This window comes from Engystomops pustulosus, chromosome 2 (genome assembly GCF_040894005.1).
Source record: "Engystomops pustulosus chromosome 2, aEngPut4.maternal, whole genome shotgun sequence".
NCBI classification, from domain to species: Eukaryota; Metazoa; Chordata; class Amphibia; order Anura; family Leptodactylidae; genus Engystomops; species Engystomops pustulosus.
In genome coordinates, this window is record NC_092412.1 from 249,721,095 (window position 1) to 249,746,872 (window position 25,778).

General features: G+C 44.5%; 1 protein-coding gene across 7 annotated transcripts in view; it reads right to left on the bottom strand.

Annotated features, from left to right (window-relative positions):
- Positions 1-25,778, bottom strand: part of DSCAM (DS cell adhesion molecule) — a 336,141-nt gene that overhangs the window by 169,820 nt on the left and 140,543 nt on the right. For 5 of the 7 annotated variants that reach the window (XM_072138796.1, XM_072138794.1, XM_072138795.1 and 2 more), the window contains exons 7-10: positions 19,939-20,235; positions 18,829-19,104; positions 12,988-13,266; positions 9,541-9,660 (exon numbers count right to left, since the gene is read on the bottom strand). In XM_072138796.1, the coding sequence (XP_071994897.1) occupies positions 9,541-9,660; positions 12,988-13,266; positions 18,829-19,104; positions 19,939-20,235 (972 nt within the window). Of the gene's footprint in view, positions 1-9,540; positions 9,661-12,987; positions 13,267-18,828; positions 19,105-19,938; positions 20,236-21,959; positions 22,059-22,279; positions 22,390-25,778 lie in introns of those variants that run through there. The other 2 variants (XM_072138797.1, XM_072138798.1) reach the window with 2 other exon arrangements.

Genomic DNA, 25,778 nt, shown 5'->3' on the forward strand with positions numbered 1-25,778 from the left:
TAGATAGATAGATACGTAAAGAAAGTCCAAACAGCACACGAAAAAAGTAATTTGTAGTGGGTGCAGGCTCACTAGGACTAGGCCTCAAGTCCTCCAAGGTAGGTAAACGAAAGCAGGCAGCCAGGGCCGGATTAAGGGTGGTGGGGGCCCCTGGGCACAAACTGGTGGGGGCTCTTCCAACAATGTTTTTGGAAGTATAAAGCCTGCCAGACTCTTTAGTATATAGCCTGCAGCCCCCTGTAGAATACAGCCACCAGTCCCCTGTAGAATACAGCCACCGGCTCCCTGTAGTATACTCCCACAAGCCCCCTGTAGAATTTAGCTGCCAGTCCCCTGTAGAAAATGGCCACAAAATAATAAACTTCATACTCACCTTCCCTTCCAGTGATCCCATGATGCTCTTCCTCGCTCTTCAGGCAGCCGCCGGCCACTGAAGGCACAGCTGCCATCGCTGGGGGAGATTGCTGATGCACTGTTTTGGCAGCAGCATGTAGTGATCGACTGACTGTCGGAAACTGGTGGGGGCCCCTTAAAAAGTGAAAGTGGTGGGGGCCCCGGGGCTAGAGCCCCAGGAGCCCCTCCTTTAATCCGGCCCTGCAGGCAGCACTCCAAATCGTATGGTGAAAAAAATCTTTCTTTTTATTCCATGCTCAAAAGTACATCATAGTGCAGCAACGTTTCAGCTCCAAGGAGCCTTTTTCAAGCTTTCACCATACGATTTGGAGTGCTGCCTGCTTTCGTTTACCTAGATAGATAGATAGATAGATAGATAGATAGGATAGATATGAGATAGATAGATAGATAGATAGATCGATAGATATGAGATAGATAGATAGATAGATAGATAGATAGATAGATAGATAGATATGAGATAGATAGATAGATAGATAGATAGATAGGAGATGGATAGATAGATAGATAGATATGAGATAGATAGATAGATAGATAGATAGGAGATAGATAGATAGATAGATAGGAGATAGATAGATAGATAGATAGATCGATAGATATGAGATAGATAGATAGATAGATAGATAGATAGATAGATAGATAGATATGAGATAGATAGATAGATAGATAGATAGATAGGAGATGGATAGATAGATAGATAGATATGAGATAGATAGATAGATAGATAGATAGATATGAGATAGATATGAGATAGATAGATAGATAGATAGATAGATATATACAAGGAAGGCAGCAGCACTCCAGTTGGTAGAATAAATCAGGGTGATCTTTTATTTCAGATGCAACGTTTCGGTGTATCCACCTTTTTCAAGCATACAGCATAGTGACCAGTGTTTCTATATATGGACCAACCTACTTTCTGATTGGTCAAACAATTGTTTGTGCAATAATTTGATACAGAGACAATTTTCAGTATACATTAATGTGGTACATAATAGATCAATATTAACAGATAAAGTGCAAGTGCTACAGTGAAAAATGTACATACAGTGCATTTTAAAAACAATAGTAGTTCGCTACTAGTATAGGACCGCCCCATCGTCATTGATCGAATTCATGTAAATTAGGATGTAGCTACTATGGAAACGTACCAAGCCCGGGAAAACAGCGCCTCTTGTGTCATATCCGGTTGAGACCGGAAGTCAGGTGTGTCACCTGATCGCTCGTCAGCCGCGCACGGCATTTCCTGTATGTACATTTTTCACTGTAGCACTTGCACTTTATCTGTTAATATTGATCTATTATGTACCACATTAATGTATACTGAAAATTGTCTCTGTATCAAATTATTGCACAAACAATTGTTTGACCAATCAGAAAGTAGGTTGGTCCATATATAGAAACACTGGTCACTATGCTGTATGCTTGAAAAAGGTGGATACACCGAAACGTTGCATCTGAAATAAAAGATCACCCTGATTTATTCTACCAACTGGAGTGCTGCTGCCTTCCTTGTATATATCATTTGGTCCTTGCCACGGATATCCAGATTTCTGCACCCAGGCCGTTGGGTTGTGCTGCCTTGGACTTTTTTTTTTTTTTTTTTTTTTTAGATAGATAGATAGATATGAGATAGATAGATATGAGATAGATAGATAGATAGATAGATAGATATGAGATAGATAGATATGAGATAGATAGATAGATAGATAGATATGAGATAGATAGATATGAGATAGATAGATAGATAGATAGATAGATAGATAGATAGATATGAGATAGATAGATAGACAGATAGATAGATAGATATGAGATAGATAGATAGATAGATAGGAGATAGATAGATATGAGATAGATAGACAGATAGATATGAGATAGATAGATAGATAGGAGATAGATAGATAGATAGATAGATAGATAGATAGATAGATAGATAGATAGATAGATTGATAAATAGGAGATAGATAGATAGATAGATAGATAGGAGATAGATAGATATGAGATAGATAGATAGATAGATAGATAGATAAGAGATAGATAGGAGATAGATAGATAGATAGGAGATAGATAGGAGATAGACAGATAGATAGGAGATAGATAGAAGATAGAAAGATAGATAGATAGATAGATAGATAGATAGATAGATATGAGATAGATAGATAGACAGATAGATAGAAGATAGATAGATAGATATGAGATAGATAGATAGATAGATAGATAGATAGGAGATAGATAGGAGATAGACAGATAGATAGGAGATAGAAGATAGATAGATATGAGATAGATAGATAGATAGATATGAGATAGATAGATAGATAGATAGACAGACAGATAGATAGAAGATAGATAGATAGATAGATAGATAGATAGATAGATAGATAGATAGATATGAGATAGATAGATAGATAGGAGATAGATAGATAGATAGATAGATAGAAGATAGATAGGAGATAGATAGATAGAGAGATAGATAGATAGGAGATAGATAGATAGATAGATAGATAGGAGATAGATAGATATGAGATAGATAGATAGATAGATAGATAGATAGATAGATAGATAGATAAGAGATAGATAGGAGATAGATAGATAGATAGGAGATAGATAGGAGATAGACAGATAGATAGGAGATAGATAGAAGATAGATAGATAGATAGATAGATAGATATGAGATAGATAGATAGATAGATAGGAGATAGATAGATAGATAGATAATAGATAGATAGATAGATAGATAGGAGATAGATAGATAGATAGATAATAGATAGATAGATAGATAGGAGATAGATAGATAGATAGATAGATAGATAGATAGGAGATAGATAGATAGATAGATAATAGATAGATAGATAGATAGATAGATAGATAGATAGGAGATAGATAGATAGATAGATAGATAATAGATAGATAGATAGATAGGAGATAGATAGATAGATAATAGATAGATAGATAGATAGATAGGAGATAGATAGATAGATAGATAGATAGATAGATAGATAGATAGATAGATAGATAGGAGATAGATAGATAGATAGATAGATAGATAATAGATAGATAGATAGATAGATAGATAGATAGGAGATAGATAGATAGATAGATAGATAGATAATAGATAGATAGATAGATAGATAGGAGATAGATAGATAGATAGATAGATAGATAGGAGATAGATAGATAGATAGATAGATAGATAGATAATATAGATGTGGATAATTGTTCAGCTCCATCCATAATGAATTGCAGATTTAATTGTTAGAATTTTCCGCCCTGTGGTTATTTCTGGTCTCTCTTTATCGGGTTGATCACGGAGCAGTGTAATGAGCGCACGTGTCTGGTGATTAAGCTTTCCACTCAATTTCCTGAGGGAATGAATAAATTACAATGGAAGCAGCAGAGACAATCAGCTAAGTTCCCAATGTTTGCATGACAATGACTCACAGCCGCGACCATCCACAGCAGAGGACAGGCGTACACAGCGTAGTCCCAGGGTCAATCTCCACATGTTACTGTGTCTATCAGTAAGATAGTAGTTTGGTCTTGGTGTTCCCAATACACAGCTCCAGAATATTCTGCATAGACATACATGTGATGAAATAATCCTTGTCTGCAGCCACCACTAGGTGGAGCTCTGGAGATGACTGCATACTGTGCTCTCTCTAGTGGTGGCTGTATAATTTATAGGGAGCCTGTCACCCGGGCTTCAATGACAGGACTTTATATACAAAGAGGAAGAGACTGGTCAATCAGGATGAGCCGAAAGAAAGAAGCATCTCATGCCCTGTATCTGGACCCCCACGGCCATGTGTTGGGACTCCTTTCCTCTCCCCTGCGCCCGGACTCCTTTCCTCTCCCCTGCGCCCGGACTCCTTTCCTCTTCCCTGTGCCCGGACTCCTTTCCTCTCCCCTGTTCCCAGACTCCTTTCCTCTTCCCTGTGCCCGGACTCCTTTCCTCTTCCCTGTGCCCGGACTCCTTTCCTCTCCCCTGTGCCTGGACTCCTTTCCTCTCCCCTGTGCCCGGACTCCTTTCCTCTCCCCTGTGCCCGGACTCCTTTCCTCTCCCCTGTGCCCGGACTCCTTTCCTCTCCCCTGTGCCCGGACTCCTTTCCTCTCCCATGTGCCCGGACTCCTTTCCTCTCCCCTGTGCCCGGACTCCTTTCCTCTCCCCTGTGCCCGGACTCCTTTCCTCTTCCCTGTGCCCGGACTCCTATCCTCTCCCCTGTGCCCGGACTCCTTTCCTCTCCCCTGTGCCCGGACTCCTTTCCTCTCCCCTGTGCCCGGACTCCTTTCCTCTCCCCTGTGCCCGGACTCCTTTCCTCTTCCCTGTGCCCGGACTCCTTTCCTCTTCCCTGTGCCCGGACTCCTTTCCTCTTCCCTGTGCCCGGACTCCTTTCCTCTTCCCTGTGCCCGGACTCCTTTCCTCTTCCCTGTGCCCGGACTCCTTTCCTCTTCCCTGTGCCCGGACTCCTTTCCTCTTCCCTGTGCCCGGACTCCTCTCCTCTTCCCTGTGCCCGGACTCCTCTCCTCTTCCCTGTGCCCGGACTCCTCTCCTCTTCCCTGTGCCCGGACTCCTCTCCTCTTCCCTGTGCCCGGACTCCTTTCCTCTTCCCTGTGCCCGGACTCCTTTCCTCTTCCCTGTGCCCGGACTCCTTTCCTCTTCCCTGTGCCCGGACTCCTTTCCTCTTCCCTGTGCCCGGACTCCTTTCCTCTTCCCTGTGCCCGGACTCCTTTCCTCTTCCCTGTGCCCGGACTCCTTTCCTCTTCCCTGTGCCCGGACTCCTTTCCTCTTCCCTGTGCCCGGACTCCTTTCCTATTCCCTGTGCCCGGACTCCTTTCCTCTTCCCTGTGCCCGGACTCCTCTCCTCTTCCCTGTGCCCGGACTCCTCTCCTCTTCCCTGTGCCCGGACTCCTCTCCTCTTCCCTGTGCCCGGACTCCTCTCCTCTTCCCTGTGCCCGGACTCCTCTCCTCTTCCCTGTGCCCGGACTCCTCTCCTCTTCCCTGTGCCCGGACTCCTCTCCTCTTCCCTGTGCCCGGACTCCTTTCCTCTTCCCTGTGCCCGGACTCCTTTCCTCTTCCCTGTGCCCGGACTCCTTTCCTCTTCCCTGTGCCCGGACTCCTTTCCTCTTCCCTGTGCCCGGACTCCTTTCCTCTTCCCTGTGCCCGGACTCCTTTCCTCTTCCCTGTGCCCGGACTCCTTTCCTCTTTCCTGTGCCCGGACTCCTTTCCTCTTCCCTGTGCCCGGACTCCTCTCCTCTTCCCTGTGCCCGGACTCCTCTCCTCTTCCCTGTGCCCGGACTCCTTTCCTCTTCCCTGTGCCCGGACTCCTTTCCTCTTCCCTGTGCCCGGACTCCTTTCCTCTCCCCTGTTCCCAGACTCCTTTCCTCTTCCCTGTGCCCGGACTCCTCTCCTCTTCCCTGTGCCCGGACTCCTTTCCTCTTCCCTGTGCCCGGACTCCTTTCCTCTTCCCTGTGCCCGGACTCCTTTCCTCTCCCCTGTGCCTGGACTCCTTTCCTCTCCCCTGTGCCCGGACTCCTTTCCTCTCCCCTGTGCCCGGACTCCTTTCCTCTCCCCTGTGCCCGGACTCCTTTCCTCTCCCCTGTGCCCGGACTCCTTTCCTCTCCCATGTGCCCGGACTCCTTTCCTCTCCCCTGTGCCCGGACTCCTTTCCTCTCCCCTGTGCCCGGACTCCTTTCCTCTTCCCTGTGCCTGGACTCCTATCCTCTCCCCTGTGCCCGGACTCCTTTCCTCTCCCCTGTGCCCGGACTCCTTTCCTCTCCCCTGTGCCCGGACTCCTTTCCTCTCCCCTGTGCCCGGACTCCTTTCCTCTTCCCTGTGCCCGGACTCCTTTCCTCTTCCCTGTGCCCGGACTCCTTTCCTCTTCCCTGTGCCCGGACTCCTTTCCTCTTCCCTGTGCCCGGACTCCTTTCCTCTTCCCTGTGCCCGGACTCCTTTCCTCTTCCCTGTGCCCGGACTCCTTTCCTCTTCCCTGTGCCCGGACTCCTCTCCTCTTCCCTGTGCCCGGACTCCTCTCCTCTTCCCTGTGCCCGGACTCCTCTCCTCTTCCCTGTGCCCGGACTCCTCTCCTCTTCCCTGTGCCCGGACTCCTTTCCTCTTCCCTGTGCCCGGACTCCTTTCCTCTTCCCTGTGCCCGGACTCCTTTCCTCTTCCCTGTGCCCGGACTCCTTTCCTCTTCCCTGTGCCCGGACTCCTTTCCTCTTCCCTGTGCCCGGACTCCTTTCCTCTTCCCTGTGCCCGGACTCCTTTCCTCTTCCCTGTGCCCGGACTCCTTTCCTCTTCCCTGTGCCCGGACTCCTTTCCTATTCCCTGTGCCCGGACTCCTTTCCTCTTCCCTGTGCCCGGACTCCTCTCCTCTTCCCTGTGCCCGGACTCCTCTCCTCTTCCCTGTGCCCGGACTCCTCTCCTCTTCCCTGTGCCCGGACTCCTCTCCTCTTCCCTGTGCCCGGACTCCTCTCCTCTTCCCTGTGCCCGGACTCCTCTCCTCTTCCCTGTGCCCGGACTCCTCTCCTCTTCCCTGTGCCCGGACTCCTTTCCTCTTCCCTGTGCCCGGACTCCTTTCCTCTTCCCTGTGCCCGGACTCCTTTCCTCTTCCCTGTGCCCGGACTCCTTTCCTCTTCCCTGTGCCCGGACTCCTTTCCTCTTCCCTGTGCCCGGACTCCTTTCCTCTTCCCTGTGCCCGGACTCCTTTCCTCTTTCCTGTGCCCGGACTCCTTTCCTCTTCCCTGTGCCCGGACTCCTCTCCTCTTCCCTGTGCCCGGACTCCTCTCCTCTTCCCTGTGCCCGGACTCCTTTCCTCTTCCCTGTGCCCGGACTCCTTTCCTCTTCCCTGTGCCCGGACTCCTTTCCTCTTCCCTGTGCCCGGACTCCTTTCCTCTTCCCTGTGCCCGGACTCCTTTCCTCTTCCCTGTGCCCGGACTCCTTTCCTCTTCCCTGTGCCCGGACTCCTTTCCTCTTCCCTGTGCCCGGACTCCTTTCCTCTTCCCTGTGCCCGGACTCCTTTCCTCTTCCTTGTGCCCGGACTCCTCTCCTCTTCCCTGTGCCCGGACTCCTTTCCTCTTCCCTGTGCCCGGACTCCTTTCCTCTTCCCTGTGCCCGGACTCCTTTCCTCTTCCCTGTGCCCGGACTCCTTTCCTCTTCCCTGTGCCCGGACTCCTTTCCTCTTCCCTGTGCCCGGACTCCTTTCCTCTTCCCTGTGCCCGGACTCCTTTCCTCTTCCCTGTGCCCGGACTCCTCTCCTCTTCCCTGTGCCCGGACTCCTTTCCTCTCCCCTGTGCCCGGACTCCTTTCCTCTTCCCTGTGCCCGGACTCCTTTCCTCTTCCCTGTGCCCGGACTCCTTTCCTCTTCCCTGTGCCCGGACTCCTTTCCTCTTCCCTGTGCCCGGACTCCTTTCCTCTTCCCTGTGCCCGGACTCCTTTCCTCTCCCCTGTGCCCGGACTCCTTTCCTCTTCCCTGTGCCCGGACTCCTTTCCTCTCCCCTGTGCCCGGACTCCTTTCCTCTTCCCTGTGCCCGGACTCCTTTCCTCTTCCCTGTGCCCGGACTCCTTTCCTCTTCCCTGTGCCCGGACTCCTTTCCTCTTCCCTGTGCCCGGACTCCTTTCCTCTTCCCTGTGCCCGGACTCCTTTCCTCTTCCCTGTGCCCGGACTCCTTTCCTCTTCCCTGTGCCCGGACTCCTTTCCTCTTCCCTGTGCCCGGACTCCTTTCCTCTTCCCTGTGCCCGGACTCCTTTCCTCTTCCCTGTGCCCGGACTCCTCTCTTCTTCCCTGTGCCCGGACTCCTTTCCTCTCCCCTGTGCCTGGACTCCTTTCCTCTTCCCTGTGCCCGGACTCCTTTCCTCTCCCCTGTGCCCGGACTCCTTTCCTCTCCCCTGTGCCCGGACTCCTTTCCTCTTCCCTGTGCCCGGACTCCTTTCCTCTCCCCTGTGCCTGGACTCCTTTCCTCTTCCCTGTGCCCGGACTCCTTTCCTCTCCCCTGTGCCCGGACTCCTTTCCTCTTCCCTGTGCCCGGACTCCTTTCCTCTTCCCTGTGCCCGGACTCCTTTCCTCTTCCCTGTGCCCGGACTCCTTTCCTCTTCCCTGTGCCCGGACTCCTTTCCTCTTCCCTGTGCCCGGACTCCTTTCCTCTTCCCTGTGCCCGGACTCCTTTCCTCTCCCCTGTGCCCGGACTCCTTTCCTCTCCCCTGTGCCCGGACTCCTTTCCTCTCCCTGTTCCCAGACTCCTTTCCTCTCCCCTGTTCCCAGACTCCTTTCCTCTCCCCTGTTCCCAGACTCCTTTCCTCTCCCCTGTTCCCAGACTCCTTTCCTCTCCCCAGTTCCCAGACTCCTTTCCTCTCCCCAGTTCCCAGACTACTTTCCTCTCCCCAGTTCCCAGACTCCTTTCCTCTCCCCAGTTCCCAGACTCCTTTCCTCTCCCCAGTTCTCAGACTCCTTTCCTCTCCCCAGTTCCCAGACTCCTTTCCTCTCCCCTGTTCCCGGACTCCTCTCCCCCATGCCTTTCCTCTTTCCCAGGAGCAGACTCACAACCTCCATGGCCCATTGTTAGGACTCCTTTCCTCTCACCATGCCTGGACTCCCATACTCCTTAGGCTCTTAGGAACATTGTGGGAATTAAGCTGCATGTATTTTAGCCTATTGACAGGTTCCCTTTAAAGGACATCTACCACCAGGATGAAGGACTGTAAACCAAACACACAGACATACAGGTGTGTGCCCCCTCTGGCAGAATCTGCTCTTCTTAAAATTCCTTAAAAAAGGCTTTTAGGTTATGCAAATGAGCCTGAGGGGCTCCAGGCTCCATAGATGTTAATGGAGCCGGGAAACCCTCAGGCTCATTGCATAATTCTTACAGCTTTTTTTTCCCTTGAAAACGAGGGCATAAGAATCTAAAAGTAGATCCCAGTATGTCAGTTTGCTAGGTTGACAGTCCTTCATCCTGGTGGTAGATGTCTTTTAGGTTTATGTCTATGCAGTGGTTTTGGAACTTGTTATCGGCAAACCAAAAAGAAGACAAAAACTTCCACCCTGGGACAAAATCTCAGCCCCGAGCGCATCCCTGCCTTGGTAGGAGAGTGCCCCAGCGATAGGTCTGATGGGTAACATGTAGCATGACCATTACCTTTAGAGTACTTCCACACGATGGTAGGCACAGGGTAACCCTCCGCAGAGCAGTTCAGTATCACAGCCTTCCGGAAGATACCATCTTGGTCAGTGGGCTGGACCACAAATCTAGGAGGAACTTTTGATGCATTTGTAGAAATTAGTAAACTGACCCTTATATGTTTTCATCACATAATACATGTCTGTTTACGAACAAGAGGATAAACATAATTTTTAACCCCAATGTGCCTATGAGTCAGGGTATGCTGAGAGTTGTAGTATTATAAAATGTAGTCATTTGAAAGTTGTATTCCGACAGCAATGTAATAATACATATTGGCCAGTAGAGGGAGCTCAGTGCAAATGTATAACTGGTGATTCATATCTGTGTAAGACAACAGCAGCATGAAATAACCTGCCAGTGCAGTGCAAAATAAAGCCGCCATATATCACAGGGACAGGAAAATGCCCCCCCCCCCCCCCCCCGACACAATCAGTCACACAATTTAAATTCTCAGAACATTCGAAAAAACAGAGCAGTATTATAGTAGTTATATTCCTGTACTTAAGGGGCAGTATTATAGTAGTTATATTCCTGTACATAGGGGCAGTATTATAGTAGTTATATTCTTGTACATAGGGGGCAGTATTATAGTAGTTATATTCTTGTACCTAGGGGCAGTATTGTAGTAGTTATATTCTTGTACATAGGCGGCAGTATTATAGTAGTTATATTCCTGTACATAGGGGCAGTATTATAGTAGTTATATTCTTGTACATAGGGGGCAGTATTATAGTAGTTATATTCTTGTACCTAGGGGCAGTATTGTAGTAGTTATATTCTTGTACATAGGGGGCAGTATTATAGTAGTTATATTCCTGTACATAGGGGCAGTATTATAGTAGTTATATTCTTGTACATAGGGGGCAGTATTATAGTAGTTATATTCTTGTACATAGGGGCAGTATTATAGTAGTTATATTCTTGTACATAGGGGGCAGTATTATAGTAGTTATATTCTTATACATAGGGGACAGTATTATAGTAGTTATATTCTTGTACATAGGGGCAGTATTATAGTAGTTATATTCCTGTACATAGGGGCAGTATTATAGTAGTTATATTCCTGTACATAGGGGGCAGTATTATAGTAGTTATATTCTTGTACATAGGGGGCAGTATTATAGTAGTTATATTCCTGTACATAGGGGCCAGTATTATAGTATATTCTTGTACATAGGGGGCAGTATTATAGTAGTTATATTCCTGTACATAGGGGACAGTATTATAGTAGTTATATTCCTGTACATAGGGGGCAGTATTATAGTAGTTATATTCTTGTACATAGGGGACAGTATTATAGTAGTTATATTCCTGTACATAGGGGCAGTATTATAGTAGTTATATTCCTGTACATAAGGGGCAGTATTATAGTAGTTATATTCCTGTACATAGGGGGCAGTATTATAGTAGTTATATTCTTGTACATAGGGGGCAGTATTATAGTAGTTATATTCCTGTACATAGGGGGCAGTATTATAGTAGTTATATTCTTGTACATAGGGGGCAGTATTATAGTAGTTATATTCCTGTACATAGGGGGCAGTATTATAGTAGTTATATTCTTGTACATATGGAGCAGTATTATAGTAGTTATATTCCTGTACATAGGGGGCAGTATTATAGTAGTTATATTCCTGTACATAGGGGGCGGTATTATAGTAGTTATATTCCTGTACATAGGGGGCGGTATTATAGTAGTTATATTACTGTACATAGGGGGCGGTATTATAGTAGTTATATTCCTGTACATAGGGGCAGTATTATAGTAGTTATTATATTAGTATTAACACTGTATTGTATAATATATTTAGTATTACACCTTTTATAGTGATATTTGCTTCACTAGTTATGTTGCTATGAGTAGTGATTGGTCTGGTCCTCCCATGGTGTGAAGGACTGGTGATAGGTTGGTAGATGTGAGGTGTGTGATGGACATGCTGGGACCTCTGGTCCTACAATAATAAAGTGACCCTAATATCCCTGCTACATGTGTGTGACATGAGATAAGCTGTGTCCGGGTGCTGTCGGCCATCTCTCAGCCACACATAGCAGGAGCTGGTGTAGACGTGAGGTGAATGCGGCATCAGTCGGGGTGAGGCTGCGGCAGGAGAGGCAGCGGATAAGGTTGGCCGTTCCCTTAGCAACTGCTCTCATTTTCATGATGGCTGCCGGCTCCTCTGGGCTTAGCTGTGACCTCTGCCTACCCTCAGGAAGAAAACACAGCCGACACATCTGACTGAATGGAAAGATATCGAATCTGCTGTAAAAGTGCGGAAAATGGGGAAAAATATCACAATATTCCTCCTGCGCTGTGTGTCCCCGGTAACACCACCTCTTCCTGTAACACTACATTCAGCACGGACAATATGGAGCTGCCCAGAACCAAAATCATCAGGGTCACTGGGATCTACATATTGCAATGTATTCTGGTAGAGTCCCCTAACCCGAAATCCAGAAGACCCAGCCCTATGCCAAACAAGCAACCAAGATTTTGTGAAATAGTCCTGAATTCACAATATTACAGTATATTGTATACGAATTCTGGGTGAATATAATCTTAAAACATATGTTCTCCATCCATGAATATTCCTACGTGACCACAAAGTCTTCTCCTATTGAGATTTCCAGTGATCAGCTGTTTCCCTGCAGTGCCCCCGCAGGCCTATCAAAGTATTACACTAATGTCAGTGTGTTGTGTGTTCAATGTGGGGTTAGGGGAGGTCCTCCAGATAGAGACGCACTTGTTGACCGCTCCGGCTTAGAGATGATCCTTAGCAGAGGTTATAGGGGGAACCACCCAAAAAAATTAAAAGGGTTGTCTCATCTGAAATAAACCCCTTACCATCTGTCCTGTAAAAAATGTATGAATATTAGACCTGGAATCATCAGTTCAGCCAATCACTGGTTAAAGCGTTAACCCCCCTCAGCCAGTGATTGGCCGAATAATTGTTTCCTGTTGGGAATGGACCAGGAAGTAGAGACCGGCGAGGTTACGGGGTCAAGGTAAGCATTTACCTTGCCTGGTTGAAGTGGACAGAAGATTAATAGAAATCTGCATGTTATGTTTAGGTTAGGTTTTTATATTTAGATTTTTTTCACGTTTCTACAGGAATTTTTTTTTTAATGAAGTAAGACAACCCCTTTAAATTAATAAATAAATTGTAACTGCATGCAGTCTCCACTAGGGGGAGCTAAATGTATATGAAAGTATATAGCTAGAAATGCACCTCATCCGATTCGTTAAGCTCCCCCTAGAGGAGGCTGAAGGAATCATGTGGGAGTCATGATAAAATTTTTTTAGCGTGTGTTTTGGGATTTTTGGTTAGTAGTATGACCCTATAGGTTTCTTGAAGTCCATTGTCTACCTATATAACTAGGTGGGTGTCCACCCCGGACATTTACCTCTGACGATTAACTGGCTTTGGTGCTCCACAGCGGCCGCGTCGTTCCGGGCGATGCAGGTATAATTCCCATTGTGCATCAGCGACAGATTGGAAATCCGTAAGGAGCTGGTAAAGTCAATGTTGTCAATGGTCACTCCGAGACTCGCTGGGATCGGCCTCCCGTCCTTCTGCCAAGTGATGGTGATGGGCAGATCCCCCGAGACCACCACACACGGGATGAAGACTCGCTGCCCGATGGAAAATCTTTGGGACTCAAATGGCTGAATATAAGGGGGGACTGCAAGAGATAAAGAGAGGGGTCAGCTCCGCCCATTACCCAAAATAACCAAGGTCCAACTGAACGCTGCTGGACCCCAACACTGGACCCATTCCACTTCTACAAAGCAAAATGGGAGAGATATAGATAGATAGATAGATAGATAGATAGATAGATATGAGATAGATAGATAGATAGATAGATAGATAGATAGATAGATATGAGATAGATAGATAGATAGATAGATAGATAGATAGATAGATAGATATGAGATAGATAGATAGATAGATAGATAGATAGATATGAGATAGATAGGAGATAGATAGATAGATAGATAGATAGATAGATAGATAGATAGATATGAGATAGATAGATATGAGATAGATAGATATGAGATAGATAGATAGATATGAGATAGATAGATAGATATGAGATAGATAGATAGATATGAGATAGATAGATACATAGATAGATATATAGATAGATAGATAGATAGATAGATAGATAGATAGATAGATAGATATGAGATAGATAGATAGATATGAGATAGATAGATAGATAGATAGATAGATTGATTGATTGATAGATAGATAGATAGATATGAGATAGATAGATATGAGATAGATAGATAGATATGAGATAGATAGATAGATAGGAGATAGATAGGAGATAGATAGATAGATATGAGATAGATAGATAGATAGATAGATAGATATGAGATAGATAGATAGGAGATAGATAGATAGATAGATAGATATGAGATAGATAGATAGATAGATAGATAGATAGATAGATAGATAGATATGAGATAGATATGAGATAGATATGAGATAGATATGAGATAGATAGATAGATAGATAGATAGATATGAGATAGATAGATAGATAGATAGATAGATAGATAGATATGAGATAGATAGATAGATAGATAGATATGAGATAGATAGATAGATAGATAGATAGATAGATAGATAGATATGAGATAGATAGATAGATAGATAGATAGATAGATAGATAGATAGATAGATAGATAGATATGAGATAGATAGATATGAGATAGATAGACAGGAGATAGATATGAGATAGATAGATAGATAGATAGATAGATAGATAGATAGATAGATAGATAGATAGATATGAGATAGATAGATAGATAGATATGAGATAGATAGATAGGAGATAGATAGGAGATAGATAGATAGATAGATAGATAGATAGATAGATATGAGATAGATATGAGATAGATAGATAGATAGGAGATAGATAGATAGATAGATAGATATGAGATAGATAGGAGATAGATAGATAGATAGATAGGAGATAGATAGATAGATAGATATTAGGGGGTGTTATTTATTCTTGAATTTTGATTATGGGAAGGGACCCGGCACCGGCCTCGAGTGGCCCATAACAATCCCCCCGTCCCCTTCCATCCCGCTGGGGTTAAGCTCATCACAGATCAGATTGTGCTGTGTGTATTTAGTCTATGGGTGGAATTTCTCTCTAACTACAGATAACACCACGGCGGGCGGCCATCTCTCGAGGACGCTGTTTATAATTGCATCATTCAGAACAAATCTTTTAATTGAGCCCTGACTGTCAGCGTCGGCTCAGATCGCGTTTAATACCAGCCTGAATCTCATAAAATTATAAAAGAGAATTGTAAAAGTCTCGGAGCTCAGCATCGAGGATGTATAAAAACGGCATCGGCAATATGACAATTTATATGTAACTTTAAAAAATGATGATAGGGGGCGCTGTGAGAATCAAAATGGTCAAAACTCCACTGTCATTTTGAAATGTATACAGACTCTTCTAGATATTTCTTAGTCCCTCAGTATCTTCCACTGAATGGAACAAAACACAGATCCATCAACAGCAGCTTGTTTGCATTATCGCTTAGGTTCAACACCGAAACTGCAAGCAAGCTGCTGTTGATGGATCTATTTTTTGTATTTTGCCTCCATTGAGTAGATAAACTGCAAAACATTGGCCTATGAGGTAGAGGCAATCCCTTACAAGACTTTTTCAGCTCACTGGTATCTTATACTGAGTCATTTTAACAATACAGGCGGTCCCCCACTTAAAGGGAACCTACCACCCCGATTCTACCTATAAAGGTAGAAGGGGTGGTAGGTGGATGAATGGGACGTGAGGATAGCCCTTTTTGGGCTAATCCTCACGTCCCGGCTATCTTTTTATAAAGTTTATTGCGGGCATATGCAAATTTATTTATGCGGCTACTGGGGCGTGGAGTAGCCGGACATGAGGCTACTAGTCGCGGCTACTCCACGCCCCAGTAGCCGCATAAATAAATTTGCATATGCCCGCAATAAACTTTATAAAAAGATAGCCGGGACGTGAGGATTAGCCCAAAAAGGGCTATCCTCACGTCCCATTCATCCACCTACCACCCCTTCTACCTTTATAGGTAGAATCGTGGTGGTAGGTTCCCTTTAAGGACACCCGACTTACATACGACCCCTAGTTAAAGACGGCCCTCTCTCCCCTCTGTGACCTCTGGTGACCTCTCTGGATGTTACTATAGCCCCAGACTGCAATGATCAGCTGTAAGGTGTCTGTAATGAAGCTTTATTGATAATCCTTGGTCCCATTACAGCAAAAAACTTTGTAACTCCAATTGTCACTAAGACAAAAAAAAAAATATTTGTCTGGATCTACAATTAGAAAATATACAGTTTTGACTTACATACAAATTCAACTTAAGAACAAACCTATCTTGTATGTAACCCGGGGACTGCCTTTACTGTAAATTCTATTGCTATAACTTGGAAACCGTCAACAAGCTGCTGTTGGATTAGTTTTTCTTAGTTTGGCTTCATTTAGTGGCCAAACTAGAATATGCTTTTGTTTTAGGTAGATCACTTACCTTAACACTTTTTTTGTTTTTTTGGTATTTGCCATTGTTTTTTTTTATATTATTGTATTGAAAGAGTGTCTTGTTGTAACCTGGAGCCTGCCAACAAGCTGCTGTTGATGGATTCCATTTTTCTTATTGTTTTATTATAGGGAACCTGTCACTTAAACTAACTCTTACTAAATATCTGAAAACTGCTATTACACAGAAATACAACTATCCTTATATTGCCTCTCCTCATGCCTGAAAATTTCCACAGTCTGTTTGTAAAGTTAACTCCCCATCAGTGAATGACCCCATGTGAGTCTGATCATTGTGATTAGAAGAACATGTATATCCGTAGATGGTGAGACAACCTTACAAACGGACTGTGGAACATTCCAGGAATTGGGAATAACAATATAAGGATAGTTGTACTGCTGTATAATAGGAGTTTCCAAAGAAATGTTTAGTTAGTGTTCATTAGTTTAACTGATAGGTTCCCTTTCAAGGGGTTTTCCCACGAAGGCAAGTTAGGCCCTATCCACGGGATGGCGCCTAACGTATTGATCAGTGGGGGTCTCAGTGCTGAGACCCCCACAGATCACGAGAACGAGGGATCTGACCAACCCCACGCCGCTCCTCAGACTAATGGAGCCGCGCATGACCGTTATGCTCCATTAATCTCTATGGAGCAGCCGGAAATTGCCAATCGCGGCGCTCACTCATCTCCATCTGAGGAGTGGCGTCGGTTCGGTTGGGACCTCGTCCTTGCGATCTGCGGGGGTCTCAGCACTGAGACCCCCACTGATCAGCAAGTTAGGCTCTATCCCATGGACTTGCCTTTGTGGGAAAACCACTTTAAATATTAAAACTATAACATGATGTTGCTTTAGGTAGAGCCACAACTTTTTTTTGTCACTGGTTTGTTTTACATTATTCTGTTAAAAGGGTGCAGACAGTCCTCGGGTTACGTAAAAGATAGGGTCCATAGGTTTGTTCTTAAGTTGAATTTGTATGTAAGTTGAAACTGTATATTTAATAATTGTAGATCCAGACAAAATAATTTTTGGCCCCAGTGACAATTGGAGTTTAAACATTTTTTGCTGTAATGGGACCAAGGATTATCAATAAAGCTTCATTACAGACACCTTACAGCTGATCATTAAAGTCTGGGACTATAGTACTGTGTATACTGTGTTGAACGAGATCCCGATTATATCTCAGAAACTGTCAACGAGCAGCTGCTGATGGATCTTTGTCTTATTTTGCATGTATTTTTAAGTCAATGTACCTCATCATGTCATTATATGTAGAAAACATCTACTTTCATGCGACAAAATATTTTATTGAAAAACCTTTATAGGGAACCTGTTACCAGGGATCTTATTTTCACTAAAGACAGATTGTAAAAGCTTATTACACCTGCAGTGCACATCTGCCTCTGTGCCTTTTCTAAGCAGGTGCATCGCAATATAATTGTGTGTTATAACTTACTTTTGCACCCTGACAAAATCCTAGGGTAGTCACAGGGGTTGGGCTTTGGTTTGGATGCATTTCAAAAAACAACATGTGACTTGTCTGTGCTGCAGGCTGCCTCCATCTTTGTGCTCCTGTACAGCTCCCCCCTCTCCCACTGATGTCAGGCTGACCAGGCTGTGACCTCTGAGAAGGAGCAGGAGGAGGAGCTGTACAGGAGCACAAAAGTGGGGGCTGAGATCTGAGGAGTGAGAAACACAGAAAAGTCACATGTTGTTTTTTGAAATGTATCCAAACCAAAGCCCAGCCCCTGGGACTACCCCAGGATACTGTCAGGGTGCAAGGTAACACACAATTATATTGTAATGCAAATGCTTAGAAAAGGCAGAGGGGCAGATTTGCACTGAAGGTGTAATAAGCTTCTAAAACCTGTCTTTAGTGAAAATGAGGTGTCTGGTGACAGGTTCCCTTTAATACAGGTTGCTGTTAACTGATCACTTTTTGTTATTGTACATCTAATTAGTAATGAAGCTGCAGGTACAGTCTTTTAGGCAGAGAACATCCCTCTAAACTTTTTTGTTTGTTCTTTACTTTGTTCGTTTGTGTTTGCTGGATTTCAATGTGTTAGGATACTTTCTATTCTATTATTGTAACTTATTGGAAACCATCAACAAGCTGCCGGTGATGGATCCGTTATTGTAATTAAGTTGCTTTTTAGTATACGATGGTGTGAAACGGACTTTTAGGAAAGCTATAGGTCAGGTATTGCCTAGATTCAGCAACAGTATGTGCATTACTGATACTGTGGGGGTCATTTACTAAGGGCCCGATTCACGTTTTCCTGATGTGTTACCCGAATATTTCCGATTTGCGCCCATTTTCCCTGTATTGCCCCGGGTTTTTGACACACGCGATCGGATTGTGGCGCATCGGCGCCGACATGCACGCAACGGAAATCGGGGGCGTGGCCAAACGAAAACCTGACGGATTCGGAGAAACCGCCACGTTTAAAAAAAAAAAAAGTGTCGCTGGACACGCGCTTACCTTCACCAAGTATAGGATCGTGAACTCCGGCGGGCCTTGGCGGACTTTAGCGCAGCGTCGGAGGAACTGCCTTAGTGAATCGCCGGAATCTACCGCAGAGAACGCGCCGCTGGATCGCGAATGGACCGGGTAAGTAAATCTGCCCCTGTATTGGGAGTAAGTGGCACGGTCTTTGATTGACCCGGCACACAGCAGTTGCATTACCTTTCACAGTGACATGGACGCTCTGACTGGTGGAGAGCTGCGGCTGGACGAGAACGTTACACGTGTACTCCCCCTCGTCCACGTCCTTCTGCACATCCGTCAGTTTTAAGGTCCCGTTATTTTCGAACGCCACCTGACGATGGTTGAATGGGATGAGGTTGGAGTTCTTGTACCATTTTATGGAGTAGTAGGGGTACCCAATCACGCGGCAGTGAATGTACGTGTCCCTCCCGGCTATTGCTGTGATGTTTTTCATTGGTCGAATGCTTGCCGGCCCTGAAAGAAAAAAAAACATAAGGAGCACTATATAATTCTAGAATACAGAAGTGCAAACTTATTGTTCAGGTCTAATGCGGCTGAGATTAAGGGTAAAGTCCGTGTTTACCTTCCGATCTAAAAAAATCTCTTACGGTTTTGTATATCAAGCTCCTACGCAAACTTATGTGTCTACATGGTAACAGACTACAAAACACGCTGTGTAGTCAGATCCTGCAGATACATTCTCTTCAATGTGTCTCTGACTTCACTTACCTGTCCCAATTAAAAAGGAGACACAAGATTTATGTTATGTCATTGGAGCACCCCAAGGTCTCCATGCCATAAGCTAAACCTTACCAGATGAGGTTCAAAAGCGAACCCCACATACAACAGTGGGATGGGGACCTAACCTTACCTTACTGCAGGTCCCTCACTATTTCATCCAGCTACACCAAAAGTTACTGAAGTGAGGCCAAAATTGACATGTTCTCACACATCCTAAACATGTGACGGCTAAACACCGGAAATCTAGAACAATCTAGAACATGGGATACATATTCCGTTCATTCCGACAAAAACAACATTTATTCTCCATCCGTATCTAAACCGAATTTCACAATCCCACTGGCTTCTTGTTAGTTAGAGAGCAATGCATTATAGGAAGTCAGATGGCTAGGGCGCAGTCAGAGCGGATAGGCCAAGCAGCTGACAACAGCGCGGAGCTAAACCGCAACCAGTAGAATTGAGAAATTAGGTCAGAACGTTGCAAAAAAAAAAAAATAAATATATTGATTTCACAAATTAATTAAAATGTAATATTTTGTATTTTTGAGGAGTTGATTTGACAAGCACCTCTTACGTTTATTCGAGCCTGGTACAGGACGACTCCGGCAGAGTTATTGGCGGTGCAGCGGTAGACCCCTCCGTCCCGCACCACCGTGTTGGTGATGTTCAGGTAGCTGACCACGTTGCCGTCGGAAGTGATGAGCTGGCTGATGCGGTGGTTGCCGTTCTTGATGATGGGCTCGTCGTCCAGCGTCCAGGTGATGGTGGGGAGGGGGGTGCCCTTCACGTTACACATCAGGGACACGGCTTCTCCGGCCGTCACCACTTTTTCACTGAACGCCGAGTTGATTTTGGGGGTTCCGTCTAAACCAAAACAACAAAGAAGATCATTTCAATGTAGCAGAGCTGACTTTTATTAATTAAGGGGGTTGTCCACTTTTCACAAATCATTGATATTTTTTGTGTAATGAAAAGTTGTACAATTTTCAAATATACATTCGGTATCAATTCCTCATAGGTTTCTAGAGCTCTGCTTGCTGTCATCTTCATTTTTTTCTTCCTGTGGATCAAAATCGGTCCGTGTTCATGTGATGTTACACAGGTGCATGGCTCGTTATATATCCACACATACATATATGTGATATAATGAGCCGTGCATCTGTGTGATATCACATGCCCAGGGGTCTAACGAGCCGTGCACCTGTGTGACATCACATGACCAGGGATATAATAAGCGGTGCACCTGTGTGACATCACATGACCAAGGATATAAGGAGTTGTGCACCTGCGTGACATCACATGACCTGGGATATAATAAGCCGTGCACCTGTGTGACATCACATGACCAGGGATATAATAAGCCGTGCACCTGTGTGACATCTATCTATCTATCTATCTATCTCATATCTATCTCTATCTGTCAGTCTATCCGCTAGCTACTGACCTGTACTGGTAGTTATGTTTAGAGTTTACCAATTTACATATTTGAATATGTATCTTAATTGTTTACTGTTCAATGTCACCTGGTAGTAAACAGGCTGTTTCAATGGCTGGCTGCCCATTAAACTCCAGAGGGAGAATCACATAGCTAATAAAGAGGGTTCTTCCCTAGTTCTGTTGAATGTGAATTGGAGCAGGTAGGTAGTGTATGCAAATTTTTATGTAGCAGAGCTGTGTGAGATAAAGCAAGAGTCCCAGCCTGCAGACCGTCACTGCAAAGCTGAGAGAGAGAAATCAGTCCCTAAATTAGGGGAGTAGCCTGAGTCTTATAGGCACCAACCTGGGGAATCCATCAAGGCCAGAACCACAGCCAGATTTAAAGTGAACTCTACCTCAGCCTAGACTGCTACCGGTGACAGCTATCTATCTATCTATCTATCTATCTATCTATCTATCTATCTATCTATCTATCTATCTATCTCATATATATTTCCTATCTATCTATCTATCTATCTATCTATCTGTCTATCTATCTATCTCCTATCTATCTATCTATCTATCTATCTCATCTCTATCTATCTATCTATCTATCTATCTCATATCTATCTATCTACCTCATATCTATCTATCTATCTATCTATCTATCTATCTATCTATCTATCAATCCATCTCCTATCTATCTATCTATCTATCTCGTATCCATTTATCTATTTATCTATCTATCTATCTATCTATCTATCTATCTCATATATATTTCCTATCTATCTATCTATCTATCTGTCTATCTATCTATCTCCTATCTATCTCTATCTATCTATCTATCTCATCTCTATCTATCTATCTATCTATCTATCTATCTCATATCTATCTATCTACCTCATATCTATCTATCTATCTATCTATCTATCTATCCATCTCCTATCTATCTATCCATCTATCTTTCTCGTATCTATTTATCTATCTATCGATATCTCTCTATCTTTCTTTCATATGACTCTATAGATTTCCCTTTTTCTTGATCTTAGACAGATAAATTGATAATTCAAGTAAATGTGGCCATAGGTGCTGTGTTGACAGTATATAGCAGTATATAGCCAGCTCCTCCTGGCACTCTGGGGGTTACTGTGCCTCTTGTATACTTCTATCACCTGGGGGGCACTTTGTGTCAGTAGCCCCCGCTGTCAGCCTGTGTCCCGCTCTCTCCCTCTCTACATCATTATGGATGATCAATATACTCTTCAGGATTTCCGAGCCACAAGAGATGGTTGCTGCGGTAACGGGGCCTAGGCTGGTAATGGCTAAATATAGCCTCCATATTGTCCCTGGCTGTAACCCTCATTAGCAGGTGGCCGCTTGTAATAATCCTTTCCCCTTCTATCAATGTGACTTCCATTAATTAATCCCCAGGAACAAACACACAGAAAATAAAGAGGGCTGGAAGATTCCTGCTAGAAATGTGTGCAGTCACCTCAGAGACATCTCCAGTCAGGGGGCTGTACATTGTCGCCTATGTGCTTATGTATGCTGGGAGAACATGAACCCTCTGATTTTCAGATTATTTCTGCCCAGTGTGTCCAAAATCACAGCCTAAGGCCACCACTACAGTGATGTCATAGTAACCATATAACAACAGCAGCCATGATACCTCATATAGCAACAGCCACAGAGCCCCCCAGAACAGCCGCAGATCCCCCCAGAACAGCAACAACCACAATGTAAGAGAGACAGCTGCACAGTCCCCCTCGTAAAAGCTACATTCATAGAACCCCCAGTAACAGGGACAGCCACAGAGCCCCCATAACAGCAAAAGCTACAGAGCCTCCATAACAGCAAAAGCTACAGAGCCTCCATAACAGCAAACGCCACAGAGCCCCATAACAGCAAAAGCCGTGGGGCTCCACTAACAGCTAAAGGCACAGAGCCCCCATAACAGGAAAAGCAACAGAGCCCCCATAACAGGAAAAGCAACAGAGCCCCCATAACAGCAAAAGCTACAGAGCCCCCATAACAGCAAACGCCACAGAGCCCCCATAACAGCAAAAGCCACAGAGCCCCCATAACAGCAAAAGCCACAGAGCCCCCATAACAGCAAAAGCCACAGAGCCCTCATAACAGGAAAAGCCACAGAGCCCTCATAACAGCAAAAGCAACAGAGCCCCCATAACAGCAAACGCCACAGAGCCCCCATAACAGCAAAAGCCACAGAGCCCTCATAACAGGAAAAGCCACAGAGCCCTCATAACAGGAAAAGCAACAGAGCCCTCATAACAGCAAAAGCAACAGAGCCCCCATAACAGCAAACGCCACAGAGCCCCCATAACAGAAAAAGCCACAGAGCCCTCATAACAGAAAAAGCAACAGAGCCCCCATAACAGAAAAAGCAACAGAGCCCCCGTAACAGAAAAAAGCTACAGAGCCCCCATAACAGAAAAAGCCACAGAGCCCCCATAACAGAAAAAGCTACAGAGCCCCCATAACAGAAAAAGCCACAGAGCCCCCATAACAGACAAAGCCACAGAGCCCCCATAACAGCAAAAGCAACAGAGCCCCCATAACAGCAAAAGCAACAGAGCCCCCATAACAGAAAAAGCAACAGAACCCCCATAACAGCAAAAGCAACAGAGCCCACCTTACTGACAGATATTGTACCCCCATAACCATATGGGGCGCCATTTGTTCACATTCTATTTTGTGACACAGAATACACAACAATGTGATCACAGAATACCCGACACCAAGACAAAATACATTCTATATACCACTAAGCATAATGAAACATGTCTCATCACGTCAATTCTGTTTCACAAAATGCATTTTTCGTAATTTTGTGAGACAAAAAAACATTCTTTGACACAAAAACTGGTTTTGTGCCACAGAATGGCATTTTGTAGTCTCACAGTGACACAAAACGACTTCTGTAGACACAAACTAAACAGCACTGCAAAATCATTTTATCTAATATCTAATTTATTTTGTGTACACCAAAAAATGATTTGTGTGATGACAAAATGCATTTTGTGTGGCCATAACTTGCTTTTGCCAGCTGTTCAATTATGTGTCCCCAGTATGAATGTTGTGTCACACACATAATGAACTGGCGTGAGCATAGAATTTGGCGCCACATATCCATGCCTCCCAATAGTCCCATTTATTGCAGGATTACACTCCATCACCAGACATGTAACTTAAAGGAACACTCCAGTCACAGCTGATTCATTGGATTATACCTTGTGCAGGGTGTGAAGGGAGGAGCAGGACTCCAGGTTCTAGAAATACAATGACAATGGGGGTCATTTACTAAGGGCCCGATTCGCGGTTTCCTGTTGTGTTACCCAAATATTTCCGATTTGCGCCGATTTCCCCTGAATTGGCCCAGGATTTTGGCGCATCGGCGCTGGCATGCACGCGACTGAAATCGGGGGGCGTGGCCAAACGAAAACCCGACGGATTCGGAAAAACCGCCGCATTTAAAAAAAAAAAAAAGTGTTGCGGAGCTTGCACTTACCTTCACTAGGTATAGGCCGGTGAACTTGAGTGCGTTCCGATGCTCTTCAGCGCAGCAGCGCCACCTGGTGGACGTCGGAGGAACTGCCTTAATAAATCCCGGCCGGACCGGGTAAGTAAATCTGCCCCAATGAGTCCTGCTCCTCCCTTCAGGCCCTGCACCATGTATTATCCAATGAATTAGCTATGACTGGAGTGTTCCTTTAAGGCTGCAAGGTCCCAATGCAGAACATATACCAGACCCCCAACAATAATTGATTATTTAGCTCTGGTCTCTTCATGTGGGGATGAGACCCCCCTCTATGGCTCCCAGACCCAGATGTGACCGGACCCTCCATACACCGTGACACTCCACAATGGCGGCTTCCATTGTGTCATCCGCAGCCATGTTATTCCTAGACAGAGCGTGTCCCTTGCAGATGAAGAGGACACACTAACCCTAACCCTGATCCGTAATTACAGAGACAATAACAGCCTCAGCTGGCGCCATCGCTCCAGGGGTTATTATCTGTAATTGTCAGCTGCCCGACAATAGGGAATTCCACAAAAACACATGGTGACAGCGCAGGGTGTGTGTCCCCATAGATAGCAGGGCTCAGGAATATACACTACATAGATTATATACATCACATACATGCTGAGCACTGCAGCCCAGGGCCCCTGGGGAGGTCATCACCGTACACGGGGGACTCCGGTGTCACAAAGAGCCCATCATACACATCACACATCTATCTATCTCATATCTATCTATCTATCTATCTATCTATCTCATATCTATCTATCTATCTATCTATCTATCTCATATCTATCTATCTATCTATCTATCTATCTATCTCATATCTATCTATCTCATACCTATCTATCTCCTATCTATCTATCTATCTATCTATCTATCTATCTATCTATCTATCTATCTATCTATCTATCTATCTATCTCATATCTATCTATCTATCTATCTATCTCATATCTATCTATCTATCTCCTATCTATCTATCTATCTATCTATCTAATATCTATCTATCTATTTCATATCTATCTATTTCATATCTATCTATCTCATATCTATCTATCTATCTATCTATCTATCTCCTATCTATCTATCTATCTATCTCATAACTATCTATCTCATTTCTATCTATCTATCTATCTATCTATCAAATATCTATTTTCTATATAATGTTATGCAGGGCGAATACATTACATGTTATGAAGACACATATAAGAATCTAAAGATATTGACATTGTATACAGCGTATATTTATGTATTGTAATGATAAAGCATTAAGAGCTTTTATCCTGGCTGCATGATGTAACCTTGAAGCCTAGGAAATAATGCGCCGAAAGACATATAGAACAATTATTCAATTACATATTTGTAATTTGCTCTGAATTATAATTCACAGCTGCACTCACAGTCCTGCTCTGTATTCTTGGAAACGGAAACATTGCTTTCATTGTAGTT